Source organism: Pteropus alecto, unplaced genomic scaffold (genome assembly GCF_000325575.1).
Source record: "Pteropus alecto unplaced genomic scaffold, ASM32557v1 scaffold45, whole genome shotgun sequence".
In the NCBI taxonomy this organism is placed as follows: domain Eukaryota; kingdom Metazoa; phylum Chordata; class Mammalia; order Chiroptera; family Pteropodidae; genus Pteropus; species Pteropus alecto.
This window is the reverse complement of record NW_006442491.1, coordinates 23,093,836-23,108,488: the sequence shown is the minus strand read 5'-3', so window position 1 is coordinate 23,108,488 and position 14,653 is coordinate 23,093,836. Positions and strand designations below refer to the sequence as shown.

Genomic DNA, 14,653 nt, shown 5'->3' with positions numbered 1-14,653 from the left:
TACCAGGGCAAAAGCCAGCCGAGTATAAGTAAGCCCTGCCTCACCTTTCCAGTTTTCTGGGGCCCCAAAGGAGTGAGGGTTGGCCACAGAGGCACTGTCAATGCCCAGACCTGGCATTAAGGTTACAGGAAGGCAAAGTCCCTTCGAAACCAACCTTCTGATTCTTGCTCAGCAGCACAAAACACAAGCCATGAACCCCTTCTTCTATTTTATCTTTCTTAGGATATAACATATATAAAGTACATAAAGTCTCCTAAGGTTAAGGTAGATCTTGATGAATTTTTACCCATGTAATCACCAATCAGATTTTGATACAGACCTTTTCCAGAACCTAGAAAAGTCTCTCTTGCTCCTTTCCCATCTCTACTCCCCCTCCGACCCAGGTAACTGCCATTCTGATTTCTATCACAATAGATCAGTTTTGCCTGGCCTTGAACTTTTTATGAATGAGAACTTACAATATGTACTATGTTGTGTCTAGATTGTTTTAGTCCACATACTGTATGTGATATTAATCCATGGTGACATGTGTGTCACTACTTTGTACTTTTATTTGTAAAACATAGTATTCCATTGGATGAACATGCCATAAATTGTTTATTAATTCTTGTTTTGATAGACATTGGGCTATTACTTTTGAGCTATGAATAAATCTATGAAATTATTGTGCAAGTCCTTTTGTAGACATAGGCACTCATTTATCTTAGGATGAATCTAGGAGTGAAAATTCTAGGTCATAGCATAGTTGTATGTTTAGGTTTAGTAGAAACTGCTGATTTTCTGAAATGATTGTACCAGTTTCCTTTCTCATCAGCAGTGTGCAAGAATTTCAGTTGTTCCTCATCCTTGCCAACACTTAGCCTCTTCTCTTTTTCTAAGTAAGAGTTTCCACTATGAGACTTCTCTTTTCCTCCAGAATTGAATATTGGGTGTTCCTGGCATGGGTGCATTGATCCATAAGCCCCAAGATAGTAAGAGGTTACATCCAGTTTATGTGAGCCTCAGTTAGATAAGAAATGACATCTTCTTGATGTGGATGTGATCCCAGGAACTGGCATAGCCATCTTATGACCATGAGCATGAAACCAACATGAGGACAGCAGAACACAGAAAGAATAACCTGAGATGAAATGTCCTTGATGACTTTGCCAAGCTACTCAATTAACCCGCCATTGAGAGGCAGTCTACTTATTTTTTAAGCCAATTCATTTAGAGGTTTTTTTTTTTGGGGGGGGGGTGTTGAACTTGCAACATAAAAGATATAGTCCATAAGCCCTCCTTGTAACCAAACTCAATGGTGCCATTTCTGTCCCCACAGCAGTCAGCCCTATTGAGCTCTCTGTCCTTCTTGAAGCCTTCTCCCTGGGATCCCATGCTCACCTGGCCCTCCTCCTACCCCACTGATCACTGCTTCTCAGCCTCCATTCTTGGCTCCTCCTAATCTGCTTACTATTTTATCGACCTTCCCTCCCTTGGGATCTCATCCAGTGCCATGACGTATCACCTATGAGCAGATGTTACCCACTATGTATCTCCAGACCTGACCTCTCTTCTGAGCTCATCTCATATAAAACTGCCTATTTACCTTCTCCACCTAGGTGCTGCCCAGGCATTTCAAATTTACCTCTCAAAGCCAAACTATTGATCTTTCCCCCCAATCCGATCCTTCTTCAGGCTTCACCACCTTAGTCAAGGGCTCTTTCACTCCTTCATACTGAAGGCAAAAAGCCAGGTATTATTGCTGATGCCTCAACACTCACCCACACCCAACCTTACATCCTTTACTTCTCTACCTCCCCAAGCCACTACCCTCTGAGTCACCATTACTTTGCAATTGGATAGCTGCAATAGCCTTCTAACTGGTTTCCACACACTCACTCGCAAGGGCTTTCCAAGCCATGCAGCCCAGATGGCCTTTCAGAAACCCGAATTTGGTATTATTCCCCTGATGAAAACAGCAACTCATTACTCTCAAGATAAATTCCAAATTCATTAGGGACCTCTACCTGCACTACTTACCTCTCACCCTCATCCTGTTCCTTCTCACCTCCACATCTGGGACAAGTGATTTTTTCTGCCTAGGACATTTCCCCTATCACTCTTGTCTTGTTCAACTCCTACTTGTCCACGTTCTCTCGGCCTAAATCCCAGCTTCCCAAGGAGGGTACACCCTCACCTCTCACCCTACATTAGGACTCCCTTAATTTTTTATAACATTCTTTACTTTCTCCCACAGCACTTCCCATGATGCGTAATGATACATTGATTCAATTAAAATGATTTATAATGACTATTTGATGACTATCTTTCCTCTCCCCTCCCCCAACACTCTCACCAGACTGGCAGAGCCTTGAGGTTAGAACAGTGCCTATGTCACCCTCCATTCTACCCTCTCGCCTTTAGCACTGCACTTAACATAGTAAGCGCTCAAGGAATGTTCTTAATTAGCTAATAAAAGAATACACTGACTCAATCGCCGTAACAATCCTGTGAGACAGGCATTTCTTCAGACCTGGGGAAGCTGAACGTCGGGGTAGGCAAGTGGCTTGCCCAAGGTATAGGGCAAGGGTTGAAGTAAAGTCCTGAGCCCAAGTCTGGTCCTAAATCCTGAGCCCGGATTTTCCCGCTCCTGAGCTTTGGCCCCTTGGTGAAAGGGCCAGGAAGGGAGCGGACTTTGAGCTACGAGGTTTTTTCGGAGTACACAGGTCATGCACGTGGACCATAGGAAACAGTAGCTCACCTACAAAGACTAAGACGCGCCCCCTCAGCTCAGAAAGAGTAAAGATCACAATCTGCTGCATATGCATGAGGGGACCATGAGCCCGAGATTCGGGGAATGTCCAGGCTTCGCCTGATTAAAAATTCTTTGGTCTTGAAGACTTCAGAGCCCCCAGAGTTCCGCACACGTACGCAGAAAGTTTTCAAAGGGTCATCTGGGGCGGACATTTAGGGGATATTGGTCGAGGAAGACCCCCCAATTTGGGTCATATAATCAGGCGTCTCAAGTAGACAGCTCAATCCCAGAAGGGGTCCTCGGCCGGTAGGACTAGAAGACGAAGGGGGCGTCTCCTCTGTTTCCTGCGGCGTCCGTGGCGAGCTGTGGTGGAAGCAGGCTGCGACAGCGAAAGCGACAGTGGCTTCGGCGCCATGGCAGAGCTAGCAGGTACCGTGGTGTCGGCCTCTTGGGGGCGGGATGAGAGGTCCTCAATGAGTCCTCGCCGCCATGTTGTCCCTTTGGGGTCACCTTAGGCGTCTCTCGGCCCCTCTCTGGGGCTTTCCTTCCTCACGCCTTCGGGTCCACCTATGTTCAGTGTCACGTGACTGCCCTGTTTGACCCCTGCCTGGGCCTTGAGGGTCCCTTCCCGGCCCCAGGGCGGGTCACGGGACTCTTGGGTTCTCGTTCTGGCCTCCAAGGTCAGCACGCGCCTGTCTGCTCCGGGCATTGGGCAGGCAGAGCTTGGGAGCGCGGGGCTGGGAGGGCGCGACTATTCCCTCTTCAGCACTAGGGCCTATGGCAGGGGACCCAGTTTCTGAGAGGCCTGTCACTCTTGTCTCCGCCACTTCAGCCTCATTTTTACAGCAGAAAGAGCGTGGGGGAGAGGGGAGAAAAGGGTCTCCTGCCCTGGGCCCCCGCTTTGGTGGCTGAGATGATAGGTCGGCTCTCTGCTTTGAGTCTCGGGTGCTTCTTACTCCCTCTAACTTTACATTTAACCAGGACACCCGTTCTCTTTTCTTCAACATATATGGGGAGTGGCCTTCAAGGGCAACTGAAGGAGCGGAATGGCTATCACACTAATGGCCTGGAAAGAAGAATGGGGGATGGGGGACAGTTGCTTTTTCCTTCCCCCTTCCAAACCATCTTTAATTTCCTTCCAGGCCTCCGTGTTTCTTTTCAACGCTTAAATATTGGAACAGACTGGTCTGTTCTAGAAAAGAAATGGTCTTTCTTGTTTATAGGTTTGGATCGTGTTTTATCCCTTTCAGGGAACTGATGTGTTGGGGACAGCTTCTCTTTGCCCTGCCTGACATGGTCCAACCATCCCCTCAGCCTTCAGGACGGCAACACCAAAGCCAGGACAAAAAAAAAAAAAAAAAGTTCCAGCTTAAGTGCTGATGCCAAGTGTTAGATCTTGTTTGTTTTAAATTCGAGACTAATTAATGTCAAGCAAATCTGTTAAAAGATTCAGAGCTCTGTTCAGTTTCCAGTGACCAGATCAATTCCATATCTGAAGTTGTTCTTGTTAGAATTGCTGCCAAAAACAGTTTAACCCTTTATCTGTAATGTGTTGTTTCAAAGAGGAATTTGAAATCTGGGTTTGACCATCTCTTTGTTGTTCTTCTCTCATATTTGAAACACATGCATTCCATTCAAACCTGTCACTGTGTGATATACCTAGGACCATGTGTTGCCTGCCCCCCTAACTTCCTGTTCTGGGAATGCTCAGGAATCTGGATCCTACTGTCGTATGGGGCCTGTGGAAGGGAGAAGGGTACAAGGGGAGGGTGAACAGGATTCTTCCCAATGAAGCTGGTGGTAGGTCTCTGGGGCATATAGAGGAAGTTAAGAGGTCACTAGGGAAGAAGAGACTATTCTTAGACCAATGTTTTGTGTGTGTGTGTGTGTGTGCGCGTGCGTGTGCGCGTGTGTACGCACGCGTGCACACTTGTGCACATTTAAACCTCTAGGGGTAGAACAACTGCAAATTCAGACTCTCACTGTAGTAGGGTGCTGGCTCCTGAGTAGATACAAGTTTGAAAATAGATGTTTAGCAAAAGGCTCACAGCAAACTTTCACCCTTACCCAACCCATGTGTAATAAACTTGCTGTCCTGCAGCTGAAACTCAAGAAACTTGTCCTCCCTGCCCTTCCTTCAATCATAATCCAAATACAACACAGATTGAGTTAACAGTGTCACACAACACCCCACACCTCTAAAAGTCATGGTACTTGAACTCCCATGGGGCTTAACTTCAACCGATTAAGCTAAGAAACTAACTTCCTTCTTAGGGCAGTCTTGCCTGTTGCTACAGTCCCATCCTTGGCCCTGTGGGCACAAAATCTTGTGGGAGTGGTAGAGACACTTTAGGGAAAGGGGAGACCTGTGGACATTTAGTCCTGTGGACTAAGGACTTTGCAATAAAACTAGTCATTTTCAATTCCCATTGCCCCCATTAGAATAAAATGTTTTAATGTTATTGTTTCTGGAAAAATTATAAACAAGATGTGTTTGGACCAGACTTCTAAACATTACATGAGAATAGAAAGAGAATGCATTCCTTCTGCCTTCTCTGTTTGGTTTGTGTTTGCTGCCAAAACATGAGGGTTCAGGGATTGGGGAAGTGGAAGTTGCTCACTCAGGCCCAACTATGAGTGCAGGCCACCAGGGTAGCCCTTGCCTAGAAGGCTGTCATCTCACCATGCCATGCTCTGAGTCCTGCTGATGGATGGATGGATGGATGAAGGAAGCCCCACAGGCGGGCTTTGCCAAGATCATCTGGAAAGCCCTGGGGCTTCCAGCAGCCTTCTGCCTTTTAAAGAGGGCACAGGAGGCTAAAGGGGCCTGCTGTGTCCAGAGCAACCAGACCCTTCTATTCTGCTGCAGCCTGTCTCCCTGAACCCAGCTACCTTATAACTGGGCTGAGGTTAGAGCATCTGGGGCAGTAGGGCTGTGGGCACACCCCCGAAGGCTCTGAGGGGAGGGGCAGCCTTCACTGAGAACCCATGTTGAAATATGTTCATGGATCTGGAGATTTAGTGTGGAAAACCACAGAAACTCCCAGACTTGAGGCCTGCCAAGAGATAGGCTTCAGAAGGGAGATATGGGCATTGCCTGCTGATAAGTCACCCTAGGACAAGAGGACACCTGCCTTACCTTCAGGCTATGATGGAAGCTGGAGCTGCCCAACCTAAAAAAGATGGTTTACACATCCCCACTGGCCCTGAGTCCTGATTGCCACTTCGATAGAATGTTTCTAGTATGTTAGGGTTCACTGGGATCTTAGCAGCCCTTTTACAGAGGGGAACTGAAGGTGAGGGGTAGGAAGTGACCTGTCCAGGTTCCCTGGGCTAATTGATGGCAAAGCCAATACCAGGACTGAGGTCAGCATCCTCCACTCCCATAATTCTCTGATGCTTAACTGAAGTTAAAGGTGCCTCTAGAGGTGCTGGTGGTTAGGTTGTGAAATGCAAGAGGCTTGCTTAGGGAAGGGAAACATTAGGCTCAAGGGGGCGACATGCTTTGTGCTCCAGAATTGTCGGTGACAACTGTGACTAAGGGATTTGAGGAAGTGGCAGAAAGAGATTTATGGCCCTCCAACTCCCTCAGTGTTGACTCAGAAACAGGTGTATAGTGACAGGGACACGAAAAGCCACAGACAAGGCCAAACAGGTGCCAGGGCCATTTGGTGAGGTAGTCAGCTGACCCCATGTAAAAGGAACCCTGACTCATTGAGGAGTGGGAGAGGGAAGAGAGAAGTCTGGACTTGAGCAGCCAGTTCACCCACCCACCCTGACATGAAGGCAGGGGAGAGCCCAGAGCCAGGGATCTGGTAAGCACCCACAGTATGGAGTCTAATGCTGGGAGAAGCAGAGAACCCAGTAATGGGGAGAGTGAGTTGGCAGTGGTTCCTAGGGGTAGTGGAGGAGCCCCTGGAGAATAGCAAGGCCAGGCACAATGCCCTCGTAGTGGTCCTGGTAGAAGTTATAGGGGCCTGGAGGGATGAGCTGGGTGGGGGAGGCACCACAGCTCATGCTTATTCCATAATCATTGTTCAGGGCAGTGCCTACCCTGCCCAGGGCTCAATTCCTTGGGGCTCCTGGATGGAGAAAAGGCTGTGTGTTCTGAAGTCTTGATAACCAGCCCCACCCTCTTGGTGCCTAGTACCCCATTTTGAGGGCTACTCCCATCGTTCCCCTCCTCCCTTATTTCTCATTGATTACCTGCCAAGACCCCTTATCCCAGGACAAGTGAAGGCACCCACCCCTCAGGAGGGGAATGTGGTCCCTTATTCTGGCACCACAAGTGAAGACCTTTTCTTTGGGGAAGAGGATGTGGTTCTTTATCTCAGGACAGTGTTGAGATGAAACCAGGTATGTGAAAGTCACAGTTTATTTCCATTTTGTTGCCTCCTCCTCCTTCCCTCCCTTTCCCTCCCAAGTAGTGTGCCTACTCCTCAATGGGCACATCAGCCCGGTCTTAGAAATATGTGTCGAAGCCGCAAAATTAGTTACAAGAAACAACTTTTTGGTGCGCCTCCACCACCCTGCAGGATCCTGAGACACTGCGAGATGGAGGAGGTACTGTTTTTATTTTTTGTAGAGGTGGTCCCTGTCCTCCAGGAGCTTACAATCTAGCTGGGGAAACACAACTAATGCACACTTACACAATTAATACAATTAGCGATTACCACAATATTTACCACAATTGCGTGAGACCAAGGAAAAGCAAGATCAGTGAGGGGCTGGGGGTTCGGAGAAGGTGTTTTAGTAAAGATGGGATCTGTTTACTGGTTAAATAGGTCCGAATCGAGTGACACATTTCTTTCAGGTGGGGTGGGCTTGGGAGGCAGTGAAGGGGAAGGGGAATCGAGGGAGCAAAGGCGCAAGGCTGGAATGCACATGCCGTAGGCAAGGGACAGTAAGAGGGCCCCATTCTATTTCTTAACCCTCCTCCTTCTCCCACTCCCTCCAGTCCCGCCACATGGGCACGCAGTTGGTGCCTTGTCTGCTGCTCGGAGATTCAGGGCTGCTGGCTGGTGATGTTGGAATGTCCATTCTGCTGGCTGGTGTGGTTGTCTGGATCTCTGTGGTGGGGCCTGCTGGCATGGCCGTGGCTGTGGGGCTGGATGTCGCTGTCCCGACTTGGTCCAGATCAGAATGCCTATGCCCAAATCTCAGAGATCTGCTCCCCCCACTCCCCCTCCTCCCTCTACCCCACCCCACAGTGGGACGGGTGCAAAGGGGTTGGGAAAGGATCTGATATTATCGTCATTGTCGGTGCTGCTTCTCCGGGGGCCTGCCAGCCCCTCACTGACCTTGGCAAGTGCTCCTCTGGCGAGAGAGCACAGGGGACCCCCCATTCCTGCGCGGCACTGGCTCCCGTGCTGGGCGAGATGCACAGGAGCACCTGATGACACGGCCGCCCAGGGCTGGGGGCTGGGGCCTCAGTTGGGGGCTCGCCGGCGCTCTCCCAACACCTGCCGCCCGGTCCTCGACACGGTGTACGCCAGCTTCTGCAGGGAGTACCTGAACACCTGTAATGAGAGACCCAGGACCTACCCTTAGAGGCGGGCACCCACAGCCTGGCTGCAGCACTGCTGTGCCCACCCCTGCCCCACCCTCTGCCCTGCCCACCTGTCCCACTAGGAGAGGCCAGCAAGGAGGCAACTTGTCCAGGAGTCAGGACAGCTGGAGCTTTTCCAGATGTGCTGAAGGCTGCATGGTGGCAATCTGACTGGACTCATAACTTAGGTATACCTCACTAATTGCAATGCGCTGGGTCCCTGGAGGATTTTGAAAAGCAAATCCTACCCAGTAAATGCAACATTCCAGGAACACTTTGATCCCTTTGGCAAAGGATTACTTTAGCAGGGAATTCTTCCTGCAAAAGGGTGCTTTTAGAGTAAATGATTTTATGGGCAAAGCATTTTCTTTGGTTTCTTTTTACACAAAGCACTTTGCCTCTTTTTTTTTTTTAATAAAGTGAATTGGGGTTTTTTTGGAAGCGCTTTTTTTCTCTTCTGTTTTTCCAGCAGAGAACCTTTTCTTCTTAATTGTCTTACTCAAAGCGCTTTTATTTGATTCATTTTTTCTTAGTTCCTTTGTTTAATTTTTTTCTGCAGCGCGCTTTATATCTAATGCATTTTTTCTGCCAAGTGCTTTTGTCTGATTTATTTTTCCTGCAATGCGCATTTTCTTGAATTAATTTTTTTCCCGCGAATTATTTTTCTTCTAATAGGTTGTGGATTGGGGTATTTTTTGTTTGTTTGTTTGTTTGAGAAGGGCTTTTTTTCTAACTTATTTTTTGTCCCAACCCCGCAAGCGCTATTTTTTTTTTTTTTTTAAGAAAATTTCCCCGCAATGCGCAATTTTTCAAGGCGGAAAATTTTCGCTATGTGAGCTGTAAAGTCTCTTTTCGCAAAAACAGAAGTGCCCCGCCTCCCTCCTGGGGTCGAGTCTGGGTGTAGCGGTTTTCTCTTACCACGTTGGTCGCTAAGAGCCTCGGCGTTCGTCGGCGGCTGGCGCCCGCCGCGCCCCAACTCTTTGTTCCCGGCCGGGCGCGGGCACACCGAGAAGGGTCTGCGCTAGGAGGAGGGCGCAGGGTGGGGGCGCGTGGTGCCAGCCGCGGCACTCGGGCACAGGGATCGCGGCAATCAGGATAGGATGGATCGCGGAGACGGCAATTGCGACGTGGGCTTGCCGGTCCAGGGGGCTCGCATCGGGACCCCTCTCCCACCTAGAACCTGGGCACACTTACCTGCAGCAGCACACGGAAAATGTACCAGCCGATGATTAGCAGTTCAGCCGAGGCTGCCGCCACTGCCGCCATGGTTCCGAGTGCGTTGGGTGGATGGTTGAGCGCGAGTGCTGCCGAAGACCGCAGGTTTGCCGAGGGCCGCTGGTCTCTCGGAGTCCGCTGTTGGGCGCACTGCTGCAGCCGCCGCGGCCGCGCCTTAAGTAGCCACCCGCCACCCAACTGCGCATGCGCGCATGGGGGGGTCCATAAGGAGGGGTAGCCGGGGGCACTCCTCATTCGTCAGAAGAGGAAAAAAAATAATCCATCTGCGCTTTCCACCGACCCCCGCCTCCCGAGGTTCATCTTATCCCCTTTCCAGAATATTCTACCGTGCCCGCTTTTGAATTTTAGTGCAAATGAAGGGGAATTGCAACCGTGTGTGGCACATCTGGTAAGGGTTGGGGATGCGCGCATCTTGGTGTGGGACCTTTCTCTTCAAGCCCAGTGTCCAGTGCCGTACCACAACCCACCTTGGCCACAGATGGAAACCTAATTTAGAGAGGGAACATCTGCCCCGCACAGCAAAAAAAGATGCCCCTTCCAGGAGCCCTGGATTCACAGTCCTCTGCTCAGCACTCCTTTTCTGATATTACATGTGTCGTAAGCCCATGTCGTCTGCTTCACAAGAGTCTCTGAGCGCCTCCCTAACCTTTACGTGATCACTCGAGTCCCGCTTCTTAACGTTGCTAGGTCTACGGCAATGGCGATTATGGGGAGCCTAGCGAAGGTACTAAACTTTAGGGAAAGTGATAGTCACCAGGTATCTACCCGGTGGGAGGGATGCGGGAGGGTTTGGCGCCTTTGTATACGCGGATGGGATAGCTCGAGCTCTCCCAAGAAGTGGTCGGAACGAGCTCTGGGGTAGTTTGCTGCTGGACAGGTCATTTCAACTTCTGTCTTCTACCCCCAGGCCCTGGGTAGGTCTTCTTCAGCCCGCAAGATTTTTTTGTACCCGTTGCGGTGGGTGGCTGGAGCCGGGTTTTACTACCGCCACCAGAGGGTTGTGGCTACCACAGCTCGGTTTCCAGGCATAGCGGGAAGACCTGAACGCGGTCTGTGAGCACAGCACCAGCACACTGGTAGCCGGCCGCTGGAGAGCACCTCTCTCCAGCAAGCTGCCTGGCACAGGGGCCAAATGGCATTTGCCCCTATGTGGGTAGAAAATTAATTGTGATTATAAGCTCACAGAGGTCAGCTTCTATACAGTGCCAGCATCAAGTGAGGTCAATTTGGACGAGGTAGCATGGTGATTTTTTTCTGCATCGACTTTCAAAGAAGTTGGCTGGTTTTGGCAAAATAATGCCAGGCTATTTGAAAAAGGCAAGCTCATCCCAGGCTGCCATTTTAAAACAAAATATTTGGTGGTGTTGCCGCTGCTGCAGCTTCCTAGAGCTTGCGAAGATCCATTGCTTACGATCTTTGGCTGGCAGTGTGCGGCTGCTAAACTGCTAACTGCTGTGCTCTCCACTGAGCACCTGCTGTGTGACAGAACCCTGTGGGGGCACAGCATGGAGCCCATAGCCATCCGGTGGCAACCACAGGGCGGTATTGTGAGGTCTGGACCCGTTGAGGACGGGCCGCAGCCCCAGGAGGCGATACATGATCTCTACTGGGCAGGGCCCAGGCAAAGCCAGTCCACTGTGCGGGACCTGCTGGAAGAGCCCTCTAGCGGAGCCCTGAAGAAGCCCAGGGGAGATATCCCAGGAGGCTTCTTGAAATGGTGACTTGGAGAGGAGTAGACTTCCATGGGTGGGCAGGGAGGAAAGGGCATTCACATTTGCTGTTGTTAACCATGATCCATTTTCCCAAATAAGTATACATTCTGTTCCTGTTTTTTTTTTTGTTTGTTTTTTGTTTGTTTGTTTGTTTGTCTGTCTGTTTTTTGTCTGTTTGTTGTGTTGACTTTTCTCTTCAGGATCCCTGCTGCCTTGGTGATCCCGGGCTGACAGCCAGAGAGCACAGCGGCTCAGCTCCTGCAGAGTGAGGGTTGAAGAAAGCAGAGGGCAGCCGCCCACGCCCACTGGCTCCCATTAGGTCGGTTCCTGCAGCGGTGCCCGGCGGCCTTGGCGAAGGCCCTGCCCGGCAGAGATCATGTATTGCCTCCAGTGGCTGCTGCCCGTCCTCCTCATCCCCAAGCCCCTCAACCCCGCCCTGTGGTTCAGCCACTCCATGTTCATGGGCTTCTACTTGCTCAGCTTCCTCCTGGAGCGGAAGCCTTGCACAATTTGTGCCTTGGTTTTCCTGGCAGCCCTGTTCCTCATCTGCTATAGCTGCTGGGGAAACTGTTTCCTGTACCACTGCTCTGATTCCCCGCTTCCAGAATCGGCACACGACCCCAGCGTTGTGGGCACCTAACAGCCTGCCCAGTTAGCTTTCCAAGGAAGCAGAAGACGGGAGGGGAGGCATTGACATAGGTCATAAAGCATTGGAGTTTCAAATCCCGCAGTTGGCGGGTGCCACATTCCTGACGGCGCCTTTTTGGCCTGTGATGTTTTATCCTTATAATGTGAATAATAGCACTGACCAGTGCTTTTATTGTAGAGTCCTATAGTCGTGGGTGGTCTTGTGGTTGTGTGTGTTCTGTCCCCATCTTGGTTTCAGCTGGCAGGATGGCCACCCCCCTCACCTCATTCCTATGAGGAATCTGCACCCATCCTGGTCCACCACCCCAGCATGACCTGGGCAGATAAAATGCCAATCTCATTGTCACCTTCGTTACCCCTTCTCGTCAGGGTCTCCTCCCTTTCCAGAATGTTCCCAACTCCTCAGTCCCTCTCCGGGTTTCCCTTTAGTTCTCTTCTACCCCTTTCCTTTTTGGAGGAGCACCTGTCCAAGACAGGGCTCATTTTTGCACTTATCTCTAATTTAAAGAGATTGCTGACGCCCAAGAGCCTCGCTTTTTCATCCTCCTTTCCCTGGTCAGCAGGCTAGACAGAAACATGTCTTGAGTGTTTGTTGTTCACAGATCTCCAGTATTTTTTCCACTTGATTTTTAAGAAAGAAAGAAATAATGGATACATCTTGCTCTTTCACCTCGGTGGTTGGGCTCATGCTCAGCCTCACCTCCTTTGCCCTTCCTTCTGCTTTCCTCAGCTGTCCCGAGGAGGGGGGACTCATTGTGTCTCCTGTGCATGCTCTGCAGGATTGAGGTGTGGCGTGTTCACATAGATCTAGCAGTCCCCAGCCGAGTGAATGGGAGAGTACTTGCGTGGTCCATAACAGCCACGATCCCCTTGATAGGTGTTTAGATATTTTTTGGTGTGCTGTACGTGTGTGTGTAACGTATACAAATACATGTGTATATTCCTTTTAAAGAAGCTTTATCGAACGTGTTCCGATTTTGAGGTTTAGCAATAGCTAACTATAGTAGGTGCCACTACAGTTTTTATTTAGCATGGGGATTGCAGAGTGACCAGCACACTGGACTTCGAGGTGGTTCAGACAAGACAAAGGGGAGCAGTAGCCATCGTCCTCATGCCAGGAGCTCCTTCAGTCCTGCATATATAGACTGTACATTATGAAGAATACACAGGAAGACTTTGTGACTGTCACTTGCTTTTTTCTTTATCTGCGCTTCAATAACAAGTGTTGGCACACGAGACTCTCCTGGCCCCTGCCCACTGGGGATCAGCATGGTTGTCCTTCCAGTCTAAACCATCCATCTTTCTCTTGCCTGAACAGGGAGGGAGGTGGGCCAGGCAAAGGACAGAACTGGAGGCAGTCCACCTAGGAAATGGGACCGCGAGGCCACACTTGTGGAACATTTGGACTGCTATTCTGGAGCTTTTGTTTCTGGTGTGTTCATTGCACAGCTGTTTGAAATGTTTAATAAAGCTTTATAAACTTTACTTTGTGGTTTTATGTGGCTACAGTCCATTTGGGTCATGGTGTTGGATTTCTAAGTTGGTGTGGGGCAGGAGGTAGCATGGAGGGGCTGAGTCTTTGGCGCCAGAGTACCTTAGCCCAAAAATTTGATCTGCTCTCTGGAGAGCAGATGGTGGGGTTTGGGAAGGGGGAACAGGACAGGCCAGGCGCTGAACAGGAGGGAGTCTGAAAGTTTTTAGAGATGAGACATTTGTGTTTCTCAGCTCCCATGGCTTCTCGCCTAAAACTGTTTCCCTCCATAGGAGATTTGAGTAACCGATCCCTTGACAAACAACTTAAGACAGCTGGAGCTCTAATCATCAAGGATTTTTATGGTGCTGCTTTTGAAGTAAAAATAAAGTGAAACCCCTTATGGCATTTCAAGTGGAAAAATAAATAAGGCTAGCCATCCAACCTGGGGGCCTAAGGCAGTGGCTGGAAGCGTGGCAGCGATGCAGTTCATTGTCGTCGATGTGCACGTGCTCCCATGGCTGTGACCTTTGAGACAAAGCAGGGTAGCTTATCAGGGCCCTGTGCTGGGTGTCTACCTCTCAGTCTCTCCTCTTTCTAGAAAATGTAACAGGAGTACTACCTGTCCAAGGCACAGAGCTATTGTGAGGGTTTATTGAGATAACAGTTGTGAAAGGGCTTTGGCAATTTCATAAAAGTTCACCCGTTTTACCTAGATTTTTAATTTCTTGCTATAATGTTTTATGTCGTTTTCTCTCCATTTAAATCTCCCCATTGATTGTCAGTTTTTTATTTTTTTCATTCTTAGTGTTGCTTTCTCTATCAGTGCTTTCTCTTTTCTTGATTAAAACTTGCCAAAATGTATCCATTTTAAAGGTAATTTTCAAAGAAGGAGATTTTGATTGATTATATCTGCTGAGTATTTTTCCTATCTGATTCTCTAGTGCTTTTATCTGTGAATTCTTTTCTGGGTTCCTGGATGTATTTCGTGGTTCAGCAACATCTTGACAAGCTGAGGAATCATACACGTGGAAAAGATGGTTTTTTCAGCAAACACTGAGCCCCTGTACTGTGCTTGCTGGGGATTTCAGGGGCACGACCTAGGCCTGACTCCAGGACCGCATGATTCTAGCCTAGTGGGAAAACTTAAGAAAACAGACAATTGCAAATTCCAAAAACAAAACAAACAAATAAAAATGGCTTTTGTGGCTCCACTCCCATGGAGGCACCTGGGATAAATGAAGCCAAGATTATTGCTTGTTTTGCTCTCTCTCAGAAAGCAGCTTTCTGTTGTAGGTCAAGCC

The 14,653-nt window shown here is 49.3% G+C and overlaps 2 protein-coding genes across 4 annotated transcripts; one reads left to right on the top strand and one right to left on the bottom strand.

Annotated features, from left to right (window-relative positions):
* Positions 1-3,006: 3,006 nt before the first annotated feature.
* On the top strand, positions 3,007-13,363 carry BLCAP (BLCAP, apoptosis inducing factor). Its single transcript, XM_006921800.2, has 2 exons — positions 3,007-3,163; positions 11,431-13,363. Exon 2 carries the CDS (start codon positions 11,607-11,609, stop codon positions 11,868-11,870), a length of 264 nt encoding a protein of 87 aa, XP_006921862.1. The 5' UTR covers positions 3,007-3,163; positions 11,431-11,606; the 3' UTR covers positions 11,871-13,363.
* Positions 7,239-11,417, bottom strand: NNAT (neuronatin). Of its 3 annotated transcripts, none has more exons than XM_006921799.3 (3): positions 9,473-11,417; positions 8,477-8,556; positions 7,239-8,253 (listed from the first exon to the last, which is right to left on the bottom strand). In XM_006921799.3, exons 1-3 carry the CDS (start codon positions 9,750-9,752, stop codon positions 8,164-8,166), a joined length of 450 nt encoding a protein of 149 aa, XP_006921861.2. In that variant the 5' UTR covers positions 9,753-11,417; the 3' UTR covers positions 7,239-8,163. The 3 variants fall into 3 exon arrangements, with proteins under 3 accessions (XP_006921861.2, XP_024895633.1, XP_015452718.1); XM_025039865.1 differs by having other exon boundaries at positions 8,482-8,556; XM_015597232.2 differs by lacking the exon at positions 8,477-8,556 and having other exon boundaries at positions 9,477-11,408.
* Positions 13,364-14,653: the final 1,290 nt, after the last annotated feature.

Bases quoted from the DNA above. Each gene is read 5' to 3' on its own strand.
- NNAT (XM_025039865.1), bottom strand. From the start codon at position 9,752: ATGAGGAGTGCCCCCGGCTACCCCTCCTTATGGACCCCCCCATGCGCG. The intron at 8,557-9,472 runs GTGTGCCCAGGT...AAGGGATCAAAG, and splicing joins CCGTGTGCTGCTGCAGGTAA to TGTTCCTGGAATGTTGCATT. The intron at 8,254-8,481 runs GTGAGGTATACC...CTCTCATTACAG, and splicing joins GACCCAGCGCATTGCAATTA to GTGTTCAGGTACTCCCTGCA.
- BLCAP (XM_006921800.2), top strand. From the start codon at position 11,607: ATGTATTGCCTCCAGTGGCTGCTGCCCGTCCTCCTCATCCCCAAGCCC.